The sequence below is a fragment of the Musca autumnalis genome, unplaced genomic scaffold, assembly GCF_047663935.1.
Source record: "Musca autumnalis isolate F117 unplaced genomic scaffold, ASM4766393v1 scaffold_3, whole genome shotgun sequence".
In the NCBI taxonomy this organism is placed as follows: domain Eukaryota; kingdom Metazoa; phylum Arthropoda; class Insecta; order Diptera; family Muscidae; genus Musca; species Musca autumnalis.
This window is the reverse complement of record NW_027411866.1, coordinates 8,862,949-8,883,051: the sequence shown is the minus strand read 5'-3', so window position 1 is coordinate 8,883,051 and position 20,103 is coordinate 8,862,949. Positions and strand designations below refer to the sequence as shown.

General features: G+C 34.6%; 1 protein-coding gene across 45 annotated transcripts in view; it reads left to right on the top strand.

Moving 5' to 3' along the window:
- Positions 1 to 20,103, top strand: part of para (sodium voltage-gated channel paralytic) — a 329,221-nt gene that overhangs the window by 308,447 nt on the left and 671 nt on the right. For all 45 annotated transcript variants that reach the window (XM_073974080.1, XM_073974083.1, XM_073974066.1 and 42 more), the window contains 2 exons: positions 3,066 to 3,370; positions 19,634 to 20,103. The exon at positions 19,634 to 20,103 is cut by the window's right edge and continues 671 nt beyond it. In XM_073974080.1, the coding sequence (XP_073830181.1) occupies positions 3,066 to 3,370; positions 19,634 to 20,103 (775 nt within the window). The remainder of the gene's footprint in view (positions 1 to 3,065; positions 3,371 to 19,633) is intronic.

The following is a 20,103-nucleotide window of genomic DNA, read 5'->3' as shown; positions in this document are numbered from 1 at the left end:
TGACTTTTCCTATACAAAGGTTCACCGGAGATGACTTTTCCTATGCAAAAGTTCACCAAAGATGACTTTTCCTATACAAAACTTCACCGGAGATGACTTTTCCTATACAAAAGTTCACCGGAGATGATTTTTGCTATAGAGGAGATGACTTTTCCTATACAAAAGTTCACCGGAGATGACTTTTCCTATACAAAAGTTCACAGGAGATGACTTTTCCTATACAAAAGTTCACCGGAGATGACTTTTCCTATACAAAAGTTAACCGGAGATGAATTTTCCTATACAAAAGTTCACCGGAGATGATTTTTGCTATAGAGGAGATGAATTCTCCTATACAAAAGTTCACCGGAGATGATTTTTCCTATAGAGGAGATGACTTTTCCTATACAAAAGTTCAGCGAAGATGATTTTCCTTTACAAAATTTCACCAAAGATGACTTTTCCTATACAAAAGTTCAACGGAGATGACTTTTCCTGTACAAAAGTTCACCGAAGATGACTTTTCCTATACAAAAGTTCACCGGAGATGACTTCTCCTATACAAAAGTTCACCGGAGATGAATTTTCCTATGCAAAAGTTCACCGGAGATGACTTTCTTCTAGGCATTCTAAGAATATTTATTTCGCCAGTTCGTCTTTGGTTTCGTTGGAGGATCGGAGACGAAATATTTTTGCTATACTTCTAACCCCACACCCACACCCACATCCAACAAAAATAATTGGAAGCTATGTAGTATGGAGTCTTGATTTCTCTGGCTACTTTGATGCTGTGCAAACGAAATCGTGAAAAATGCACTCTGTACGTTACGTGCATGGACCAACTCTTCCATGATATCTATGTAGAGGTCACAGAAAGAGCCATCTCATATGTGGCGAGCATTGTATCTACAAAAACGTATAATTGCTTAGGGATTTTCTGTCTTAATTGCATCTTTAACTCAGACTTACCACATGTGGCAACTTTATAAAATAGTAAAAATACCATTAATATAAAAAGTCGTAGCTGGGGCGGAAACTGAAAGCGTCACCTTCAAGTGTGTGCTGACTGTTTTTCCGATACATCGCATTTCATGTAGAAGTTGTCAAGAACATTCGCCAGTGTGTTAACTCCACCTTCTGTTAAGCATTAATTCAATTTCGTGCAAGACTCTTCTAATTTGAATTTCTTACAATTTGTTCTTTATAAATTAGAAAAGTTTAGTAAGTTTTTGGGTACGGGAGTAAATGATATCAGAAATTTCATATGTGGTTGCCTTAGAGCCCCGTGCATTATTATAAGTAGATATAATCTACAGATGCTCTTGCTCAAGATGGATTTGTTTATGAAAAAAAGTAGTTGCGTGTTTAGTTTAATCGTCTTTGTAAATTTGCCGGATTTCCATATAAAATTTCGTGTTAAACAGCGATGTTAAGAATCTGCTTCCTAATGCTTGATATTCAATCGAAATTCAATATTTTTGGCCCCCCCGAAATTGTGGTGCAGGGCATAATTATGTACATTCCTTGTAATATATATTAATAAAATGTAAAATTTATTTTTTGTAGCCCAAAAACCAACCTTTCCTGCTGGCCCATAAATGTTGACGCTAATAATCTCTCTACCCCCCTCTTTTTAATATTTACAAATATATAATTTTTGGATGGTCTCCCAAACTTATCACTCATAGAAATCCTTTGCATATATTCTAGATGTTATGAAATCTGCAATTCAAAACAAAATTAGAAAACTTGATGATTGAGTAAAATCCATTAATTTTAGATAAAGATAAACCTCTGCACCCTGAAAGTGTATGATTCCAATTCAGATTTGCAAAAAAACAACAAACCTATAAAACGCATTTCACCCAATTGACCAATGAACAAAATATTGAGGTTTATGTTTTTGGATAAAACAAATTCAATTGCCCAACAAACATTTACAATGTAGGCAAATTTTCCAAATTTAACCACAAGATTTTATAAAATGGATCCAAATTATAATGTTACGACATTAATTATGCAAAAAAATCAAAAAAAAAAAAACAAAACAGGATTCAGCAAAGGAGGAGTGATAATGTTGGGGATGTTTGCTACTAACAAAATATGCTACGAATTATCGCAAATAAAGAAACTGCTAAGAATTAAAAATAAAACAAATGGAAATGATTTTCCTTGCAATGCAAGGAAAAATGTTTCTTTGAAAATAAATAAAGAAAATAACTCCTCATTTCCATAACCAGCTCTAAAAGCCTTTCAAACTAACTTCAAATCATTTAAAATATTTTTCATAACTTCATTCCTCTCGCTATTTCTCGTTCAACATAAAAAGCTTTTAAATTTCCTTCATCTCTTACTTATTGTGCTTTTATTTTCATGTATGTAAATATATCTATGTATTCAATATTTGTATTTGTTGTTATTTGTATTAATAAATGTTTGTTGTTCCTATAGCTTTTTTCTTAACAAAACCAAAAATATTTAAGAAAAATATTTAACTAATATTTTTTCGAGTTTAGAAGGTATAAACCATGCAGCCGTGAAAGCTTTCTAACTCCCCTACTAACCTAAAGCCCAGGCCACATTGAAAAAAGCGCTCCGCTAAGCTACGCTAATAAGCAGCCGCCTAAAACCCAGCTAACGAACATAGACTAAAAAAAATCAAACTAACCTTACCTCGAGTCCAGCCAAGCCTTTATTATGTTGAAAACTTTATGTTGTGTTATTGTTAATAATTTGTGTTTGTTAAAAGATTTTGTTGATATTAATTGTTAACTAACCCCCCTTGTGTCCCTCAAACAACTGTATGTAACAACAAGTTTGTGTTGTCTTAGAAAAAAAAAAAGATTTTGAAACGGAAGGCTATTTTAAGAGTTGAAACAAACAAAAAACAATCTGCTGTCTTTTAAATATATTTAACCCCTTCCTACATCCTCTCCTTTCCCCTCTCCCTCTTATGTGTCTTGTCTTATCCCCATGTTCAATTAAAACAACAACAAAACATATATTTCCATAAAACGTAAACTTTTTTTAACCACAATTACCACAACAAACCTCCTACTCCTCCACGTGTAAATCAATCAATCTAGGTCTTGTACTCAGCGACATCATTGAGAAGTATTTCGTATCGCCGACACTGCTCCGTGTGGTGAGAGTGGCCAAAGTGGGTCGTGTCCTGCGTTTAGTCAAGGGTGCTAAGGGTATCCGGACGTTGCTGTTCGCATTAGCCATGTCATTGCCTGCCTTATTCAACATTTGTCTGTTGCTGTTCTTGGTGATGTTCATCTTTGCTATCTTTGGCATGTCCTTCTTCATGCATGTCAAAGAGAAGAGCGGCATAAACGCTGTGTATAATTTTAAGACATTTGGCCAAAGTATGATATTGCTGTTTCAGGTAAGCTACCACAATTCTCATACGGTTCATATTGTCTATTGTTGTTGTCGTTGGGTGATATTCCCTTTGGTATATACACACACAAGAAAAAAAACTCTAAAAAAATTATAAAAAGAAAGAAAATTAAAACAAAACCAAACACTGATCGCACTTGGTATAAGACCACATTCATTTTGGGGCAGTAGTGGTGTTACAACCATAACCTCAAAATGAGCATGGTCTTAGATCAAAATAAGAACAATGGAGTTCTCAGCTTTAAAAACAAGGGAACTTCACACATACACACAGATCTTCACACATTCACTAAAATACACTAACATGTGCAGCTAAAAGAAGAAAATAACAAAGAAAAATGTTTTTGCAAATTGAGAGAGAGTTAAATAAATATTACGATCTTTTTCACAGTGAAACTTCAAAAGAAAACTATAATTTAATCTAGCTCAAAATAAGAATTCGTCATAGCTATCCTAATCACTAGACAATACGGCATTCCAAAAATATGTAGAAATAAATTTGTACATAAAATTCGTTGATATAAGTATCGGGAAATTTCAAGAAATATAAAAAGTTCTAAAATTATCATATTGCCAGTTCTCACACAAATTGTATAGGTGTGATAATTAGAGTTGGACAATCTAGTTTCCCGGGCGGATCGATCTTTCTAGTTCCATTTCCCAAAAAGAACTAGTTCTTTAAAATAGTCCCATAGTTCCGACACCGATGTACTTCAATGAACCATTCTCTTTCTTTTCGTTTCCTTCGTTCCAAACAGTTCCGAGACCGAAATAGTTCCACGTATCTTTCTCTTTCGCCGTTATTTAGTAATATTATGCTTGGTTTACACTTAAGAAATCCAGTCGATTTAAACTGTACATACCATTGTTGAAACGTCAAATGAAATCCAATATACGCAAAGAAATTGACAGTTGAAATCGAGTGGATTTCGTAAGTCCATATTTATATTAGGCAATTTTACTTGCGAAAATTGTCAGTTTGTAGGTGGGAGAGGGTGTTGAGAGGCAAAGGGTTACAATATGCCTCACCTCTCTCTCCTTCAAACTCACAATTGCCGCAAGGAAAATTGCCTAATAAAAAAATATGGACTAAATGTAAACCAAGTAATAGTTATATTTATTTATGTTTTATTTGATTTTATATGTTAACAATTGGTCTGTTCCAGTACTGCAAGAATCTACTAATTTTTACTATTTTTTTCGATAACATAAAGAAAAAAATGTTATCGTAGTAAAAAGTAGTAGCTTCTTGCAGGTTCTGGAACAGAGCAAATAGGTCCTTTCGATAACTTCGCAAGTAGAAAGTACTTGAAAGTACTCAGCAAGTTCTCAGTAACTTCTCTCCGCTAATTTTACTCTCCCGAACCTAACAATTGCAAAAACTTGCAAGAAGTCAGCTGATTTGACAAACAAGAAGTTTGGCGGATAAGATTTAATTTACCAATCGAAGTTTGTTTACGAAAATTATTTGATTATACATTGCTACAAAAATAATTATATTTCCTTATCCCACTTTTTGCTGGGAATTGATACCTTAGAAATAAAACAATCACCACAATATTACAAAATAAGTTACTTTACAAAATAAGTCGTTTTCCATAATTTATTTAGTTATCTCTTCTCATTTTTATCCTGTAATTATTTTAATAACCATATGTTTGTTTATTTTTTGCCAAGAATTGCAAAGTCCGCCACACAACATTCGAACTTATGTCAGCTGATCAAACTTCCAAATTCTTACAAGGAAAATTTTGCTTGCAAAAACTTGTAAGTTCTCAGTCACAAAACCCTCCAAAATTCTCGTCAAATTCGCTCTCTTTTACTTTCCAAGTTTGTTATCGAACAGCATTTTGTAAAAGTTTGTACAAACTTTTGGGTTATCGTACAGACCTAAAGGGGAGTACACACTATCATTCAAAAATGACAGTCAACGTACTTTTAGGACGATTTTCCGGCAAATAAAAACTTTTATTTAGCTAAAAACGTTTGAAATACAATATATACAGTATTATTTAGAGTTTACAAAAGACATTTTTCAGTTAGGCTTTGATATTCACGAAATAGACCTCGATGACTGTCAGTTTTGCTTGTCAATGTGTACTATACTTAATGTGGCAGCATCTGAATAATGAACGATGAGAGAGATTAACCCTGCGTTTACACATGACATGACTGTTGAGTACATGTATTGATTGTCAACAACCCAAAACTTGCCTGTATGACGTAGGCGTCCAGACAACTGCAAAAACAGTTGTAAAATTATAAACGAAAAATCATCCATTCCTTTTTGTTTTCCGTTCACATATTTTGTTTTTAACACATTTCAATTAATATCTCTCTTATTTTTACAAAAATGTCAAAAATTTGTTAACCTGACTGTCTGTGAAAAAATGACAGACAGCTGGGATACAGCCGACAAATGTATGTATGTACGAACGCTGACAAAGCAAAATTGAAAACTGTGAAATGAAAGATGAAACTTGAATTTTTATGTTTCTTTTTGACATTGCTACCAGATCTACTATTTTTCGTTTCTTTACTTTTCTGGTAAACTGGTCATGAGAGAGCAATTTTGACAGATTTCTGTTTTACCATAAAAAAGTAAAGGAACAAAGCTTATATGAACTTTATGAATGTAAGAACTGGGGGCCTATTCTGTAACTTTTTAACAACTTTACTCATTCTTTATTTTACAACAATTTCATTTGTTTGTTTTGTAGTTGTTACAAAAACAAAAGAAATTTTAACAACTTTTGAATCGCTAAAAGTTACAGAATTCCTATACTGGATATAGTTCCAATAGTTCCTTGTCAGGAATAGTTCCTTGGTTTAAAAACTTTTTACATGTGTAAAAAATAGTAACATGGTTTGCCGGCATCTAATTGGCTGGTATGCCGACTTTGACATTTGCTCCAATTTTTTTGAAGCTTTTTTCATTTTTCCGTTCCCGTACTTTTTGAATAAAGTTGTGTGTGTATCTCATTCGCTCACAGTTCGCTCTTTTACTACTTTTACCATTAAACAAGTACAGGAACACACATAATTTTTAGCAGTACCGTTTGGCTTTTGTATATTCCTTGAGCCATTGCTTTCTTACTTAAGAAATTTCGATCGGCACAAGCGGCTTTATGTCTTTCCTTAAGCCAATATAAATATATATCGGTTATCATAACCACTTGACAATACGGGATCGAAACAGAAGACACTACAATACCTGCTTCCCAGTAATGGCCGTAATAATGTGTAGAAAATATAGATTAATATAAGTTTTATCGACCCTTCAAGGCTTTTGCGCTCTCCTTAAGTTTTTACAGCAATTACCTGATAATACAGAATGAAACTTTGAAAACTTTATCAGGGATACAATAATTTTTATAACTCTCAGTGAAGAACAAATTTGTGATACAAAATGTAGATCGAGCTAAATTTATCAGAATCTAAATAGGAAATATGGACTTGTTAAACTAGATCTGTAGCAACATCTTACTGCCTCTATATTCTGAACAATATTTGCAATTAGGAAAAAGATCAAATATGTTGTATTATCTTTAAAGTTTTAGTAGACTCTATAGTTTTCGCTTTGATCCATTTCAATCATTTTAAATGAGGCGATACGAAGACAAAAAGTCGATTCAATTTATTCTTACTGACTCCCTGGATTGAATGAAACTGTCACTGGACCGTAAGGGAACTGAAATAATTCTTAAATTGTTTTCGGTAGCAAAAAATATTCTTTTATAACGAATACTCCTATGACGAAGCTTAGTTTCACTAACTGGAATAGGAAGGCGCAGTTGCCTTGCTTCCTTCTTCTTAGTCATCCTCATAATTTGACAATACGATAATCTATATAAATAGGAAATATTTTGGACTTGGTAAACTGGATTTGAATCAAAATCTTCCTGCATCTGTGTTCTGAACATTACTTACAATGAGGAAACAGATCACACAAAATTTGTTGAATCTCCAAGGTTTTAGTAGACTCTGTGAATTTTCGTTTTGATTATTGCAATCGTTTTACAAGATGAAGTACTAAGACAGGAAATAGATTCAACGGAAAAAAATTTATGTTCGAATCTATTTATTCGTACTGATTCCCTAGACTCCGTTTTCGATTTGATTATTTCAATTGTTTTAGAAGAGAAGATACGAAGACCAGAGGTAAATTCCACGCAAAATAAAAAATTATGTGACGAAACATACTTTTGCTAACTGCAATAAGAGGGCGCCGTTGCTTTTCTTTATTCCTATTTATCAAAATAGGAAATACTATGGACTTGGTAAACTAGATCTGAACAAAAATCTTCCCAATTCTCTGTTCTAAACAATACTTCTATTGAGGAAACAGATCACATAAGCTTCTTTCAAAGACGAGATACGAAGACAGGAAGTAGATTCAAAATAAAATAAATAAAAAATGGATTAAATAAAACTATAAATCACTCTAATCACAAGACCGTAAGGCACCTGAAATAAGTCTGAAATTAGCTTTGTTCCTTTACTTTTTTAATGGTAAAAGAGAAAAGTGTCAAAATTGTTAAAAATTGCTCTATCATGAACATTTTTACCAGAAAAGTAAAGGAACGGAAAAATGGTAGATCTGGTAGGAATGTCAAAAAGGAACATAAAAAAATCAATTTTCTTCTTTTATTTCACAGTTTTTAATTTTGAAGCATTGTGGCGTTTTTTTATTGGGATAGCGTTTGCAATTTTGTTTTTTCAAAATAGTCTGGCTTAATCCCATTGTTGTTGTTTTAATATTTTAAAACAACTATTTTATTAGTGGAAAAGATTTGGCATTGTTCGCCAAGGGGTAAGGCAGGGAATACTATAGTTTCGATCCACGCCACTGGATCTCATCAGTTCCCTTGTTTCTTGTTTGTGGATATTCTCCACCGAAGTTATTGTGGATATTCTCCACCGAAGTTATTTTGTCAGCGTTCGACTTTTTCTTCTATGTTTTTCGTTAATTTTTTTCTTCATTGTGAAATAATTGTCGAAAAATCAGTTCTACCACTTTTTAACCTGCGGAAATTTGTCTGGTAGCCTGTGGTAGAAGAGAAAGGCATATGTGCTCTCTCCTCTCTCTCTCTTAAAAATTGCTGCCAGTTTTACCACTTTTTGGGGTTAAGGAACGCTTTGCAGGTTAAAAATGGTAAAAATGGTAACCTCAGGTAACTAAAGGAACACAGCTATTGCTTTCGGTAGCAAAATATTCATTTTTATTTCTCAGTTATAACCAATACTTTTAATACCCTTTACAGACGGCAGCATTAATTTGCATTAACTTCCTTAATTCAAATTAATTCGTGCATTATCCACAATCTTAATGCACAAAAGCAAAGTGAATTTAAACTGAATTTAGGTATTTCAATATGGCAATACTGTAGAAGAGAACCCATATTCATTCATCTAGGGGAGAGAGCATATTTATGCTCTGAGACACAATTTGCATTGCAAACAACAACAAAACAGTTGTTTACCAGCAATCAGCTGTTTAGTAAATGCAGAAACTGTCGTCTGTCACGGTAAAATTTAATGCAGTTCTTAATGCAAATTAACGCTGCCATCTGTCTGGGGTATAAGACGGTGATCAGTTTTGCTAACTGGAATCGAAAGGCGCCGTTGCCTTTCTTCATTCTTCTTAGTTATCCTCAAAATTTAGCAATACAACAATGTAAATAGAAAATAATATGGACTTGGAAAACTGGATCTGAACCAAATCTCCTGCATTTGTGCTCTGACCAATATTTATAATAATGAAGAAACGGATCACACAAGCTTCTTCGAATCTTCAAGATATTTGTAGACTCTGTGATTTTTCGATTTGATTTTTTCAATCATTTTACATGACGAGATACGAAGAGAAGAAGTTGATGCAATGAAAAGGATTTTAGATCAAACTTAGATTTTTTAAAGGATTTTAGATAAAACGTAGTCTTTTTAAAGGACTTAAATCAAACGTGGATTTCTTAAAGGATTTTAGATCAAAGGATTTTAGATCAAACGTGGATTTATGTAGATTTTTTAAAAGATTTTAGATCAAACGTGGATTAACGTAGATTTTAGATCAAACGTGGATTAACGTAGATTTTAGATCAAACGTGGATTAACGTAGATTTTTTAAAGGATTTTATATCAAACGTGGATTAACGTAGATTTTTTAAAGCATTTTAGATCAAAGGTGGATTAAGGTATATTTTTAAAGGATTTTAGATCAAACGTGGATTGACGTACATTTTTTAAAGGATGTTAGATCAAACGTGATATTCTTACATACTCCCAGTATTGTACAAAACTATCAATTATTTGAACCACTAGACCGTACGGGAACTGAAATAAATCTAAAATTCTTTTTAGTAACAAAATATTAATTTTCCACTAGAGTTGTACTCTTTAGGTCTATTTGCTGATCGATCTTTTAAGTTTAGCTCTTCTAAGCGAACTAGTTAGTTCTTTTAGTTCAGTAGTTCGTCAAAAGTTCTGTCAGTCAGCTGTCTTTTCATTCCATCGTACACCGGCTCTTAATCGTTCGCTTGCAAGTTCGTTCATTTGTATACAAACACATGTCTACATTACCGAAGACTACTTTAAAGAATACCGCAACGAAAATAAGATTAAAAAGCAAATTTTTGAGATTTTAAGACTTTATATTTGTAATTTTTAAACTTTAAAAATAAATGAAAATATGAAAACTACGAAGAATAAAGTTTTGTATGCACATGTGTGTAATACCCTAGACAGGCGGCAGCGTTAATTTGCATTAACTCAAATTAATTCGTGCATTATCCACATTCTTAATGCACAAAATCAAAGGAAATTTAAATTTAATTTAGCAATTTCAATATGGCAATGCTGTTGAAAATCAATTGTCTTTTGTCAAATTTCCATGTTTAAGAAAATAAAAAGGGAAAGCAAATCAGCAATTTTCGCGTTTCTTCAAAATAAGTAGTGGTCTTTCGCGAGTAGAATAGCTGCTAATCGTTTTTCACGCCTTCTAACAAATCTATTTTTCAAATTTTTATTTTCACAATAAATTCCATTACCCACCATATCAATTCTATCGAAAATTATATCTTCCTCAAATGTTTTTTAAAGTTTTGCAATATTTTTATAATATTAAAAAGACCCAAAAATATCGCGAATAAATTAAATTTATTTTTGCTTCATCGTGATGAAATGATCAAAGGTAGAAAGTGTATTTGTTTCGCATATTTTGGCGAACTTTTGTAAAGCTTTATGAAATGGTCTGCTGGGTACAAACAAACAACACAAACAGCTGTTTCATAAATGCAGATACTATCGTCTGTCAGGATGAAAAATTAATTTGAATTATGACATTTTTAATGCAAATTAACTCTGCCGTCTGTCTAGGGTATTAAATACAAAATATACAAAGGCATCAATTAACTTAGATGACGGCGTCAAATTATGATACGTGAATGATGTGCTGAACTAGATTAGTAATCGTTCGTTCTAAAAACGTTCCATCGTTGATCGTTCTTTTATCTTTTGGTCGGTGCTCAGTGAACTACTGAACTATAGAGAACTATATTGACTGATTTAGTTCATACGCTCTTTTCAATGAATCGTTCAATTGAACAAATTCGTTTGTTAACTATACATTTCTCTTTTTTACTGAGTTTTACTAAAAACGAAAGGCGCCGTGGTTTTAAATATCTAAAATGAGAACAATATCTAATATACTACTCCGGATAGAGGCATCAACATGTGCAAGTTTAGAAGCACAGACTTTGATATCGACTCCAGCCACCGGATGCAGTCGCATATGATATAAACAAGTATAGTGTAAATAGTCTCATTTCTCTGTTTTGGCAAAATGGAGTAGTTTCGACTCATCTGTGTAGTTTCAGCTGTCTCAACTTTTATTGAGAAGCTTGTGATCGTTTGAGTTGGTGATCCTAACCATAATAAGTTCACAATAGTCTTAGAAGTTTTGAAATCCCGGGCAGGACATTATAAAAAAATGAAATAAATATTTTCTGCATCGTAGAAGTAAACAAAATGTTCAGAAAAATACAAGAAGCGATTGAGGAACTCCTTTCAATTTTTAAAAGTCGATTATCCTTACCACTAGACTGTACGGAAATGTAAACTTGGAAAATCTCGGATTCAAGGAGGATCTCAAGTCGATTATACTTACCACTAGACAATACGGAAATAAAAAGTTAACAAATCACGGATTCAGGGAAGACGAAACGAAAAAATTAGTATCGAATATTTTGGGTAAGTTAGCGACAGAAATAAGTAGAGATTAAATCTTAACAAGGCCAACAGTTCTGCTAACATATTTTTAAAGATTTAATTGTAATTATTATGAAATTTCACTGTGAAAGCTGAGCCAAGTGTGTCCAAAAAAACCCTCAAATAATTTGCAAAAACATTAACCCACAACTTTTACTAAACAAAAAACAAAAATCTAGTCTTAGTTAACTTCACTTAACACCCAAAACTAAAACACTTCAGAATAACAAATAAACTAAAAAAAGGGAATATCACATGTTGATTCAAGCTGCGGTAGTTGTTGGTAAAAGCTAAATTAGTGCGTTCTATTTTTTTGAAATTCTCCTAACCTCTTCTGAACAACCCGAAACTATAACTAACAAAATTTTTCAATTGATACCTGTATATTTACAAAATTTCAAATTAAATGCTTTAGCTGACCCCATTTATTTTTAAGGCTTTATTATGTTTTTCATTTCATCTATTAATTTTAGTTTGCTACAATTTTATTTCTAAAACAAAAACAAGTTTTTTTATAATTTATTTTCCATAGAAGATTCTAGTATAACGCAATTTGTAGAGTTGAACAAATAAGCCCTTTTTTTAGATGTCCTCAAAGTTATTTTAGAACATAAAAATGTAGAATTTGGGCAGCATTTTGATAATATTTAAGAATGGAAGAGAAAAAGTAGTCGATGGTTGGGCGCCATTTCCTGCAAAAAAAAATGAACTGATAAAATAAATCAGATTCTAATAAGTTAAATATATCCATAAGTGATACTGGAATAAAAACGGTTCCTGTATGAATAAAATTTTTAGTTATCATGGTATTTAAATCAAAATTATTATACCTTTTGTCCCGTTATATAAACTTCAAAAATATTTTATTCTTACAAAATTAACCTACTGACTGACATAAACATATATAAAAAACCAAATACGGTTTGTTCCCTGATGTTGGATATCCTAACCACTAGACAATACGGACATTTATACAAGAAAGTAATCAAGTTCTCCTCAGATTTTCGCAAAGCTCGAAGGTATAGATAATATCCCCGGACGCAAAGCAAAGCCAACAAATATTCCAGGACACAAAGAAAATAAAAAAAGAGGATTTAAAATCGCTACGAAAAACTTTTGTTTGGCAGAACAGAGCCGCCTTCCCAGAGCGTAAAAACTCATTATACATTTATTTAATTGGTGTTGGACATTCCAACCACAAGACAGTACGGGAATATGTAGTTGATTTCTCTACAAAATTGGAAGGACCTGTTGCTTTAAATATCAAAATGTGTTTCTTCCTACCCCGGATAGAAGATCTCGACTTCAGCGACCGAATACAGCACAGATGATACAAGCAACTGCAGTGAGAATTGTTTAAATCAGCTGTCTAGGCAAAATGGAGTAGTGTTGACTCGACTGCGTAGATTTAGCTGCCTCAGTTTCTATTTGAGAAGTTTGATGTTGAATATCCTAACCACTAGACAATACGGAATATAAATAAAACAACCTACTTGTTTCTTCGAGTCAGATATCTTAATCACTGGACAATACGGTAAATAATTAATCTGCCTCTGTGTTGCAACAGTTTAAACTTTCTTTAATCGGGAACAAGACGTTTAGTAAAAATCTGGTGTACCCTTTGAAGCCCTTTAGAAGTGTATATTTCTTTGAGTCACATATCCTTCCACTAGACAATACGGAAATGTATCAAGCTTACTTACCTATGTTCCCATAAGGCGAATACAGATTTGGTTCCCCAACGTAACGGCCAGTGAGGTTTACGAGTTTTCAATATTGAACACAAAGCTCAGAACCATTTTTTCAAATTTTAGAAGTTAGGCTTCCTTACTTTAAAAAGGAAATTGTACAAAAATGCTTAGAGTTTTGTAACATAAAACGGACATGAAGTCGTTGGGTTTTACGTGATTCTCGCCTAGACAACTCAACCATGGTGGACTATTGCAACGGCGTTTTGGAAATACCAAGAGTACTCTTACAGAGTGGCATCTCTCCACAGAGCATGAATTACTATTCATGGAATCTAGAAGCCCTCATAATCCTCGACTGGAGCTTCACAGATCTGAAGTGGCAGAAAGGAAACTTCCCACGACTAGAACTAGTGGAGAGTGCATGACTAACATTCAACTGGCCATCAACGTAGATGATGACATTCAGCCAGACCTCGATTGGAGTCCAAAAACTGCATTCTGAAGTGCCAGAAAAGTTTCGCCTATCCAAAAATTCATTGAGAAACTCATGTCCGGTCAACAAAAATCCCAAATGAAGGTCAAAGCCAAAATCGAAGTTCGCCATGGCCTTAAACCTGAATGCCTCTCGCCTATTTTCGTTCCATCTAGATTGCCACCTAGATTAAATTAATTTATGCACTAAATGATTCGGTGATCCTAACCCCTAGACAATACGGAAATTATTCAGCTGATCCTAACCACTAGGCTAGGGATACGTAAAGTCGATTTCGGTAGGCCGATTAATCTATTATTATTAGTAGTAGTAAAATGTCTCGACTATTGACTGTGTGAAAACTGGATAATCGATTATTCCTAATCGACTTTCGAAAAAACAGAGTCGTCTATTAGTCGTACGAGGAAAACTAGAAAACTTTCTGGCCTACACGCAGAGAAAAAATATTTTTCGGTTTTGTTGGAACAAAAATATTTATTTTGGTTCCAAAAATGTGTTTGTTTTGTACAAATATTGTAATCCAAATCCAAAAATACCATCTTTTGTTCCGAACATAGAAAACAAAAACAATTTTCGAATTTCCGCAATATTGTAAAAATCGTTAACAATACCGATTGTAGGAACAATCATAATCTAAATTTTTTACAAAACATATTGTCAGCCCTGAAAACCAGATACTAAATTTTTTGATTTGAGTGTATTTACTTCTCATATACACTTTCCACACAACTTTGCTGTAAATATCGCGTATAATATTACGAGCATTGATGAACGCAATACATGGTTTGCTACTTTAGTTGACAACAAAGACAAACAAAAAGCCACAAGCAGCCACCACAACATAAGGAATAATTAAACACCATAACAAACATGAAAAGGAAAGAAGAATGAAACAAAACAGAAACAAATAAAAACAAGAGTCTCACAAGTACATACACACAAAAACAAAGGTAAAGGCAGTATGTCATACAAACACACCACAACTCACCAAAATTGTTTTTTCAACACGGCAGCGAATAGCGAGAGAAGAGAAACAAATTTTCGAAGAAAAGAGAGAAATATTGTTCAGTTGACACAAACTATTTTTGGATTTACAATACTACATGAGGAATCCAACAATATGTTAACAATACATATTTTGCTCTTGGAATATTGTTGGATCAAACGTATTTTTTTCTCTGCGTGTAGGCAACACGAAGTGTGGCCAGGCGTCATTTGACATTTTTTGGAAAGTTTGACAGTTTTTAGCCAATACGTAATAAGGACGGTTTGATATACGACCATGTATTGGATTGTTTACAGTGACTTGAAAAAATCACTTTGCAAAAAAAATGGAATTTACTTGTGAACATTTTCGTCCGATAATTTTTCACAATTTTCGACGTGGATAATCACGGCAAGAGTGCATCGATCAAATTAAATCTTTTCATGTCGATAAAGAACCATCATAAAGACGTATGAACAACTGGTTTAATTAATTCAAGCGTGGCCGACACTCGCCCCAAAAACGAAGGTCGTGAGGATCGCCCAAAATCGGACGTTGTGCTAGAAAAAAATTAAGCCGTGAGAGAACGGATAATGCAAGCTCTCCATGTTGTATACCATGAGATAGAGGAATCCTGGGGCATTTCTTCCACCAACTAACATTTGATATTGCATGAACACCTGGTAGCAAAAATGGATTTTTCTCGCTAGATCCAGAAAAATTGGATAATCGCTCAAAAAAATGGATTGGTGCAAAGATACTGTGAATAGAAACAATCGCGTTGCTTCAAACGACATTTATAAGATCGTCACAGACGACGAATCTTGGATCTATGCTTAGGAGCCCGAAATAAAACAGGAGTTGACCGTTTGGGTCTTCGAAAGCGAGCCAAATCCAACGAAAGTTATTCATGGAAGAAGATCTTTGAAGCAAATGGTCGCCTGTTTCTTCGGCAAAACTGGCCGTGTTCCAACTATACGACTTGAAATATGTAGGACGGTGAATTCTGAGTGCTACACTACAATTTCTTTGCCTGAAGTCTCCTGAGAACTTCGAAAATTACCAATAGAAGACAAATAGTTCTGTATCATGACAATGCGAGCTCTCACACACCGCCTGTTCAACCGGAAAAACGGTGGAACTGATGGGTCATGCTCTGTACAGCCCTGACTGGGGATCCAATGATTTCATTTGATTTCATCATATCAAGAAAAAAGGCATGGTCAACGATTTTCGTCGCCAGAAGATATTGTAAAAGCGTTCAAAAACATGTTTTGGAGGTGTCTCAATCAAGCCACTGTAAACAACCCAACACATGGTCGTATGTCCAACTGTCCTGAGTACGCTTAAGCTAAAAACCGACTAGGTTAGGTTCCGTTGAAAAGAGGGGCGATATAAGAATCGCCTCATGCCCGTATGGACATACACTTAAGCCAGTATAGGCCTGTTGTGCGCTCTAATTGCGGAAGCCTAAGGGGAATAAATTTTTTTTATTGCTTAATTTGTTGAAATAAAATAAATTTATCAGTTAAGAAATTCTGTGCCATTGACATAATCTCTTAAGTTTTTGAACTCGCTTGCCCTAATTTGGTGGAGTTCTAGTATACTGTTATTTCCTAGAAATTGGTTTCTTAGCGTCGCGAAGGCTGGGCAATGACAGAGATAGTGTTCCAACGTTTCGTCGTCCTCTCCGCATGCTCTGCATTCGCTGCTTTCTGCACAACCAATTTTGTGCAGGTGTGCTTGTAGTCTGTAAGGATGCCTGTCAGTCTACTAATGTCCATTTTACTCATTTAAAGGAGTTCCTTTGTTTTATCCTCTTCTGGGTTTCCCCAGAGGATTTTTGTATTTTTTCCCTTTCCCTTCAGTGTTCCAGAGGGATGTATGGGCGTTTTCTGCCCATGCCTTTAACTCTAGACGCGCCGCTTTTAGCTTAGCGTTATCTAGGCTTATCGTAGTTTGCTCCCTGGCTTGCCTTGCCCAGGAGTTAGTTACCCCTAATCCCTTTATGTCCTGGTACCCATATAATGTTATCCGAACCATGGTGGGAGTAGTCCTTCATTGATTTTTTACACTGCAGGACAGCTTTTGATTTCACCGTCTTGCTTGTTATTGCTTTAATTGCTGCTTTACTGTCCGTTAGGATGTTTACAGTGATTGGCCTTTTGTTAGCTTTAAACCACTTCAGACACTCTGTGATCGCTCGGATTTCGGCCTGTAGGATCGTATTATGATCCGGCAGTCGAAGGAAGATTCTAGTTTCCTGGTCTTCGATATATAAACCAAGACCCGTTCTCCCTCTAGAACGGCCCCATCTGTGAACCCACAGCTTCCAGTTGGCATCCGTTCCAGGGTTCCATCGATCCACTTGTCCCTGCCCGGTATTAAAATTTCACACAAGACGGCTTCAATTGTTTCAGGTATACGGTCTGATACAATATGATCTATTGACTCACCCGTTGTAACTTGTAATATGCTTTGGTGTTTGGTGGTCTCTTACGATCCACTCGCTCATCGACTTAAGCCTTATAGCTGCGATGGCTGCCTTATACTTTACCTGAATTTCTATTGGGTGGACAAATAAAATTGTCTCTAAAGCCCTAGTTGGTGTACCCCTCATTGCCCCGCTAATACTTAAGCAGCACATTCTTTGGACTTTTTGCAGTACTTTTACGTTGCATTTCTTATCCGTAGCTGTCCACCATACCACAGAAGCGTAAGTTAGAATCGGTCTAATTACGCTTCTGTATAACCAGTGTGTCATCCTAGGATTGAAACCCCATTTTGAGCCTATAGCCCTTCTGCAAGTTGACCAACATCTGTGGGCTTTGTTAGTCCTTTCCTGAATATGGTCTCTCCATTTAAGACCGACCAACTTCCCAAAAAAAATGTTAAATGACGTCTGGCCACAATACGTGTTGCCTAGGCCAGAAAGTGCCCGTCGTAGTCTATTATTAATCGTAGTGGAATACTAGTCGTGGTTGACTATTGGAAACGGAAACAATCGATTATAACCGGTTTTCAGTTGTTAATGAAAAATCGAAAGTCGACTATTGGAAGACTCTTAAAATATCGATTTACCGAAAATCGAGTTTTAAGTTTTAGACAAAAACCTACACTAGACAATAGGGAAATTATTCAGCTGATATTGTTGATCCTAACCACTAGACAATACGGAAATTAATCATCTACAATTGTGAAATATACCAAGAAATAAAGAATAACATTCTCAAAAAATATAACAGGAAATGGCGCCCAACTAACTAAAGTAGCCCTGCAGGAAATAAACAAACTACAAAAAGGTATATTGTTCTTAAGCCAAAAGTTTAAGAGGGAGTTCCATGAAGTATAATACCTAATTTTACACATTTTCCTACTAAAAAAGAATGTTCTTAAAAATGTGTAAAATGAGAGAGATACTGCAAAACATGCAATTTAGAATCCAAAAAGAAACAATATTTCTTATGAGTTTGTTTATTTCGCTAAGACAGAAAAAACACATTTTTCTCTTCTTGTTCCCCATAACTATTCCTACTCTCATTTAGCGTTATACTAGATTCTCTTTTAATGATCGTACTATGTCCCAACATTGTAAATTTTAGCCCTTACTCTTTTTGGTTTTCTGGCTGTCTATCCTCAATCTTTTAACTATCTCTCATCATTAGCTTTCCTCTGCATAAAAAAAACCGAATCAAAATTTTCAAACCTAATTCAGCTCTTTCAACAAACACCAAAAGAGAAATAATGTTCAATTCCTCATTAACAAAAAAAAAAAGAAGAGAAGAAGAAAAAAAGATAAATGTCTAAACATCAAGGCTTCAAACAATTTCAATAAGAAACCGTATACCAAAGCTTTCTTTTTTTGGGGTTAAACTACCAAAAAAAGAAACATGAAAGCAGCAAACTAAAAAAAAGAAAAAATTAAAAAAAAAATTACTTAACTAATATGGCTTGGAAATATATACAAAAAATGCCTTACAACAAAAAGCTTGCAGACAAATTTCCAAAGTCTCTCCACGTAACAAGAAAACAAACTAAGCACCCATCTAACTCTCTCAAGGAAATCCCAAACTCCAACTAGCTCACGTATCAACCAGTACCAAAGCTTTTGGTAGTAAAGCTTTAAGGATTTTGTAGGAATCACCGCCCCCTTAATTCCGCCCCGCCCCCCAAGATGCTTTGTAGTTATCTCCCCATTTCTCTCAAAGGACAAGTATCTACAAAAAAGGAGAGAAACTTTTGAATCCAATAACTTAGAACTTGGGTTCCTTTGAACTCTTAGATGGTTTAGCTTTTTCGAAGCTATCCCTGGCTTTGTCACATAAATTTTATGATTTCTTCTTAAGTTGATTTTTTTGTACTAACCACGGCGTATCCTTTTAGATTACAAATTCATTTTCTTTTGGTTTATCCCAGTAGTGGGGGATAGACCAGTTGTAAAAAAGTTACAAACATTGTGTAATATAACCAACATAGATAAACAAAAACTAAAAATTTTTAGAATTACATTTAATGTTAATTGTTGCTCATTTTTTTGCGATAACTTGATGGTTGAAAACTAATTTCAAAATCTTTAACTTTCTACCCAACTTTTTTCCATTGCCGATCAAACTAAAAATTAAATGAAAAATAAACAAAATCGTGTCCAATGCGATTTTTCGACCCACGACGTACCTACTACCCACAACCACGATCACCACCACCACGTTCAATTTATCGACCGTTCCAACCGTGCCTCCAAATTCAAATCTCGCTCTCTCTGTTACAAAATTGGCTTAACGGCATCTCTGTGGGGGGCTGTACTTTCCACAACAGATGTCTACCTCAGCCGGTTGGGATGGTGTGTTAGATGCCATTATCAATGAGGAAGATTGCGATCCACCCGACAACGACAAGGGCTATCCGGGCAATTGTGGTTCAGCGACTGTTGGAATTACGTTTCTCCTCTCATATCTAGTTATAAGCTTTTTGATAGTTATTAATATGTACATTGCTGTCATTCTCGAGAACTATAGCCAGGCTACCGAGGATGTACAAGAGGGTCTCACCGATGACGACTATGATATGTACTATGAAATTTGGCAACAATTTGATCCCGAGGGTACCCAGTACATACGCTACGATCAGTTGTCCGAATTTTTGGATGTACTGGAGCCGCCGCTGCAGATACACAAGCCGAACAAGTACAAAATCATATCGATGGATATGCCGATATGTCGCGGCGACATGATGTATTGTGTGGACATATTGGATGCCTTAACCAAAGATTTCTTTGCGCGCAAGGG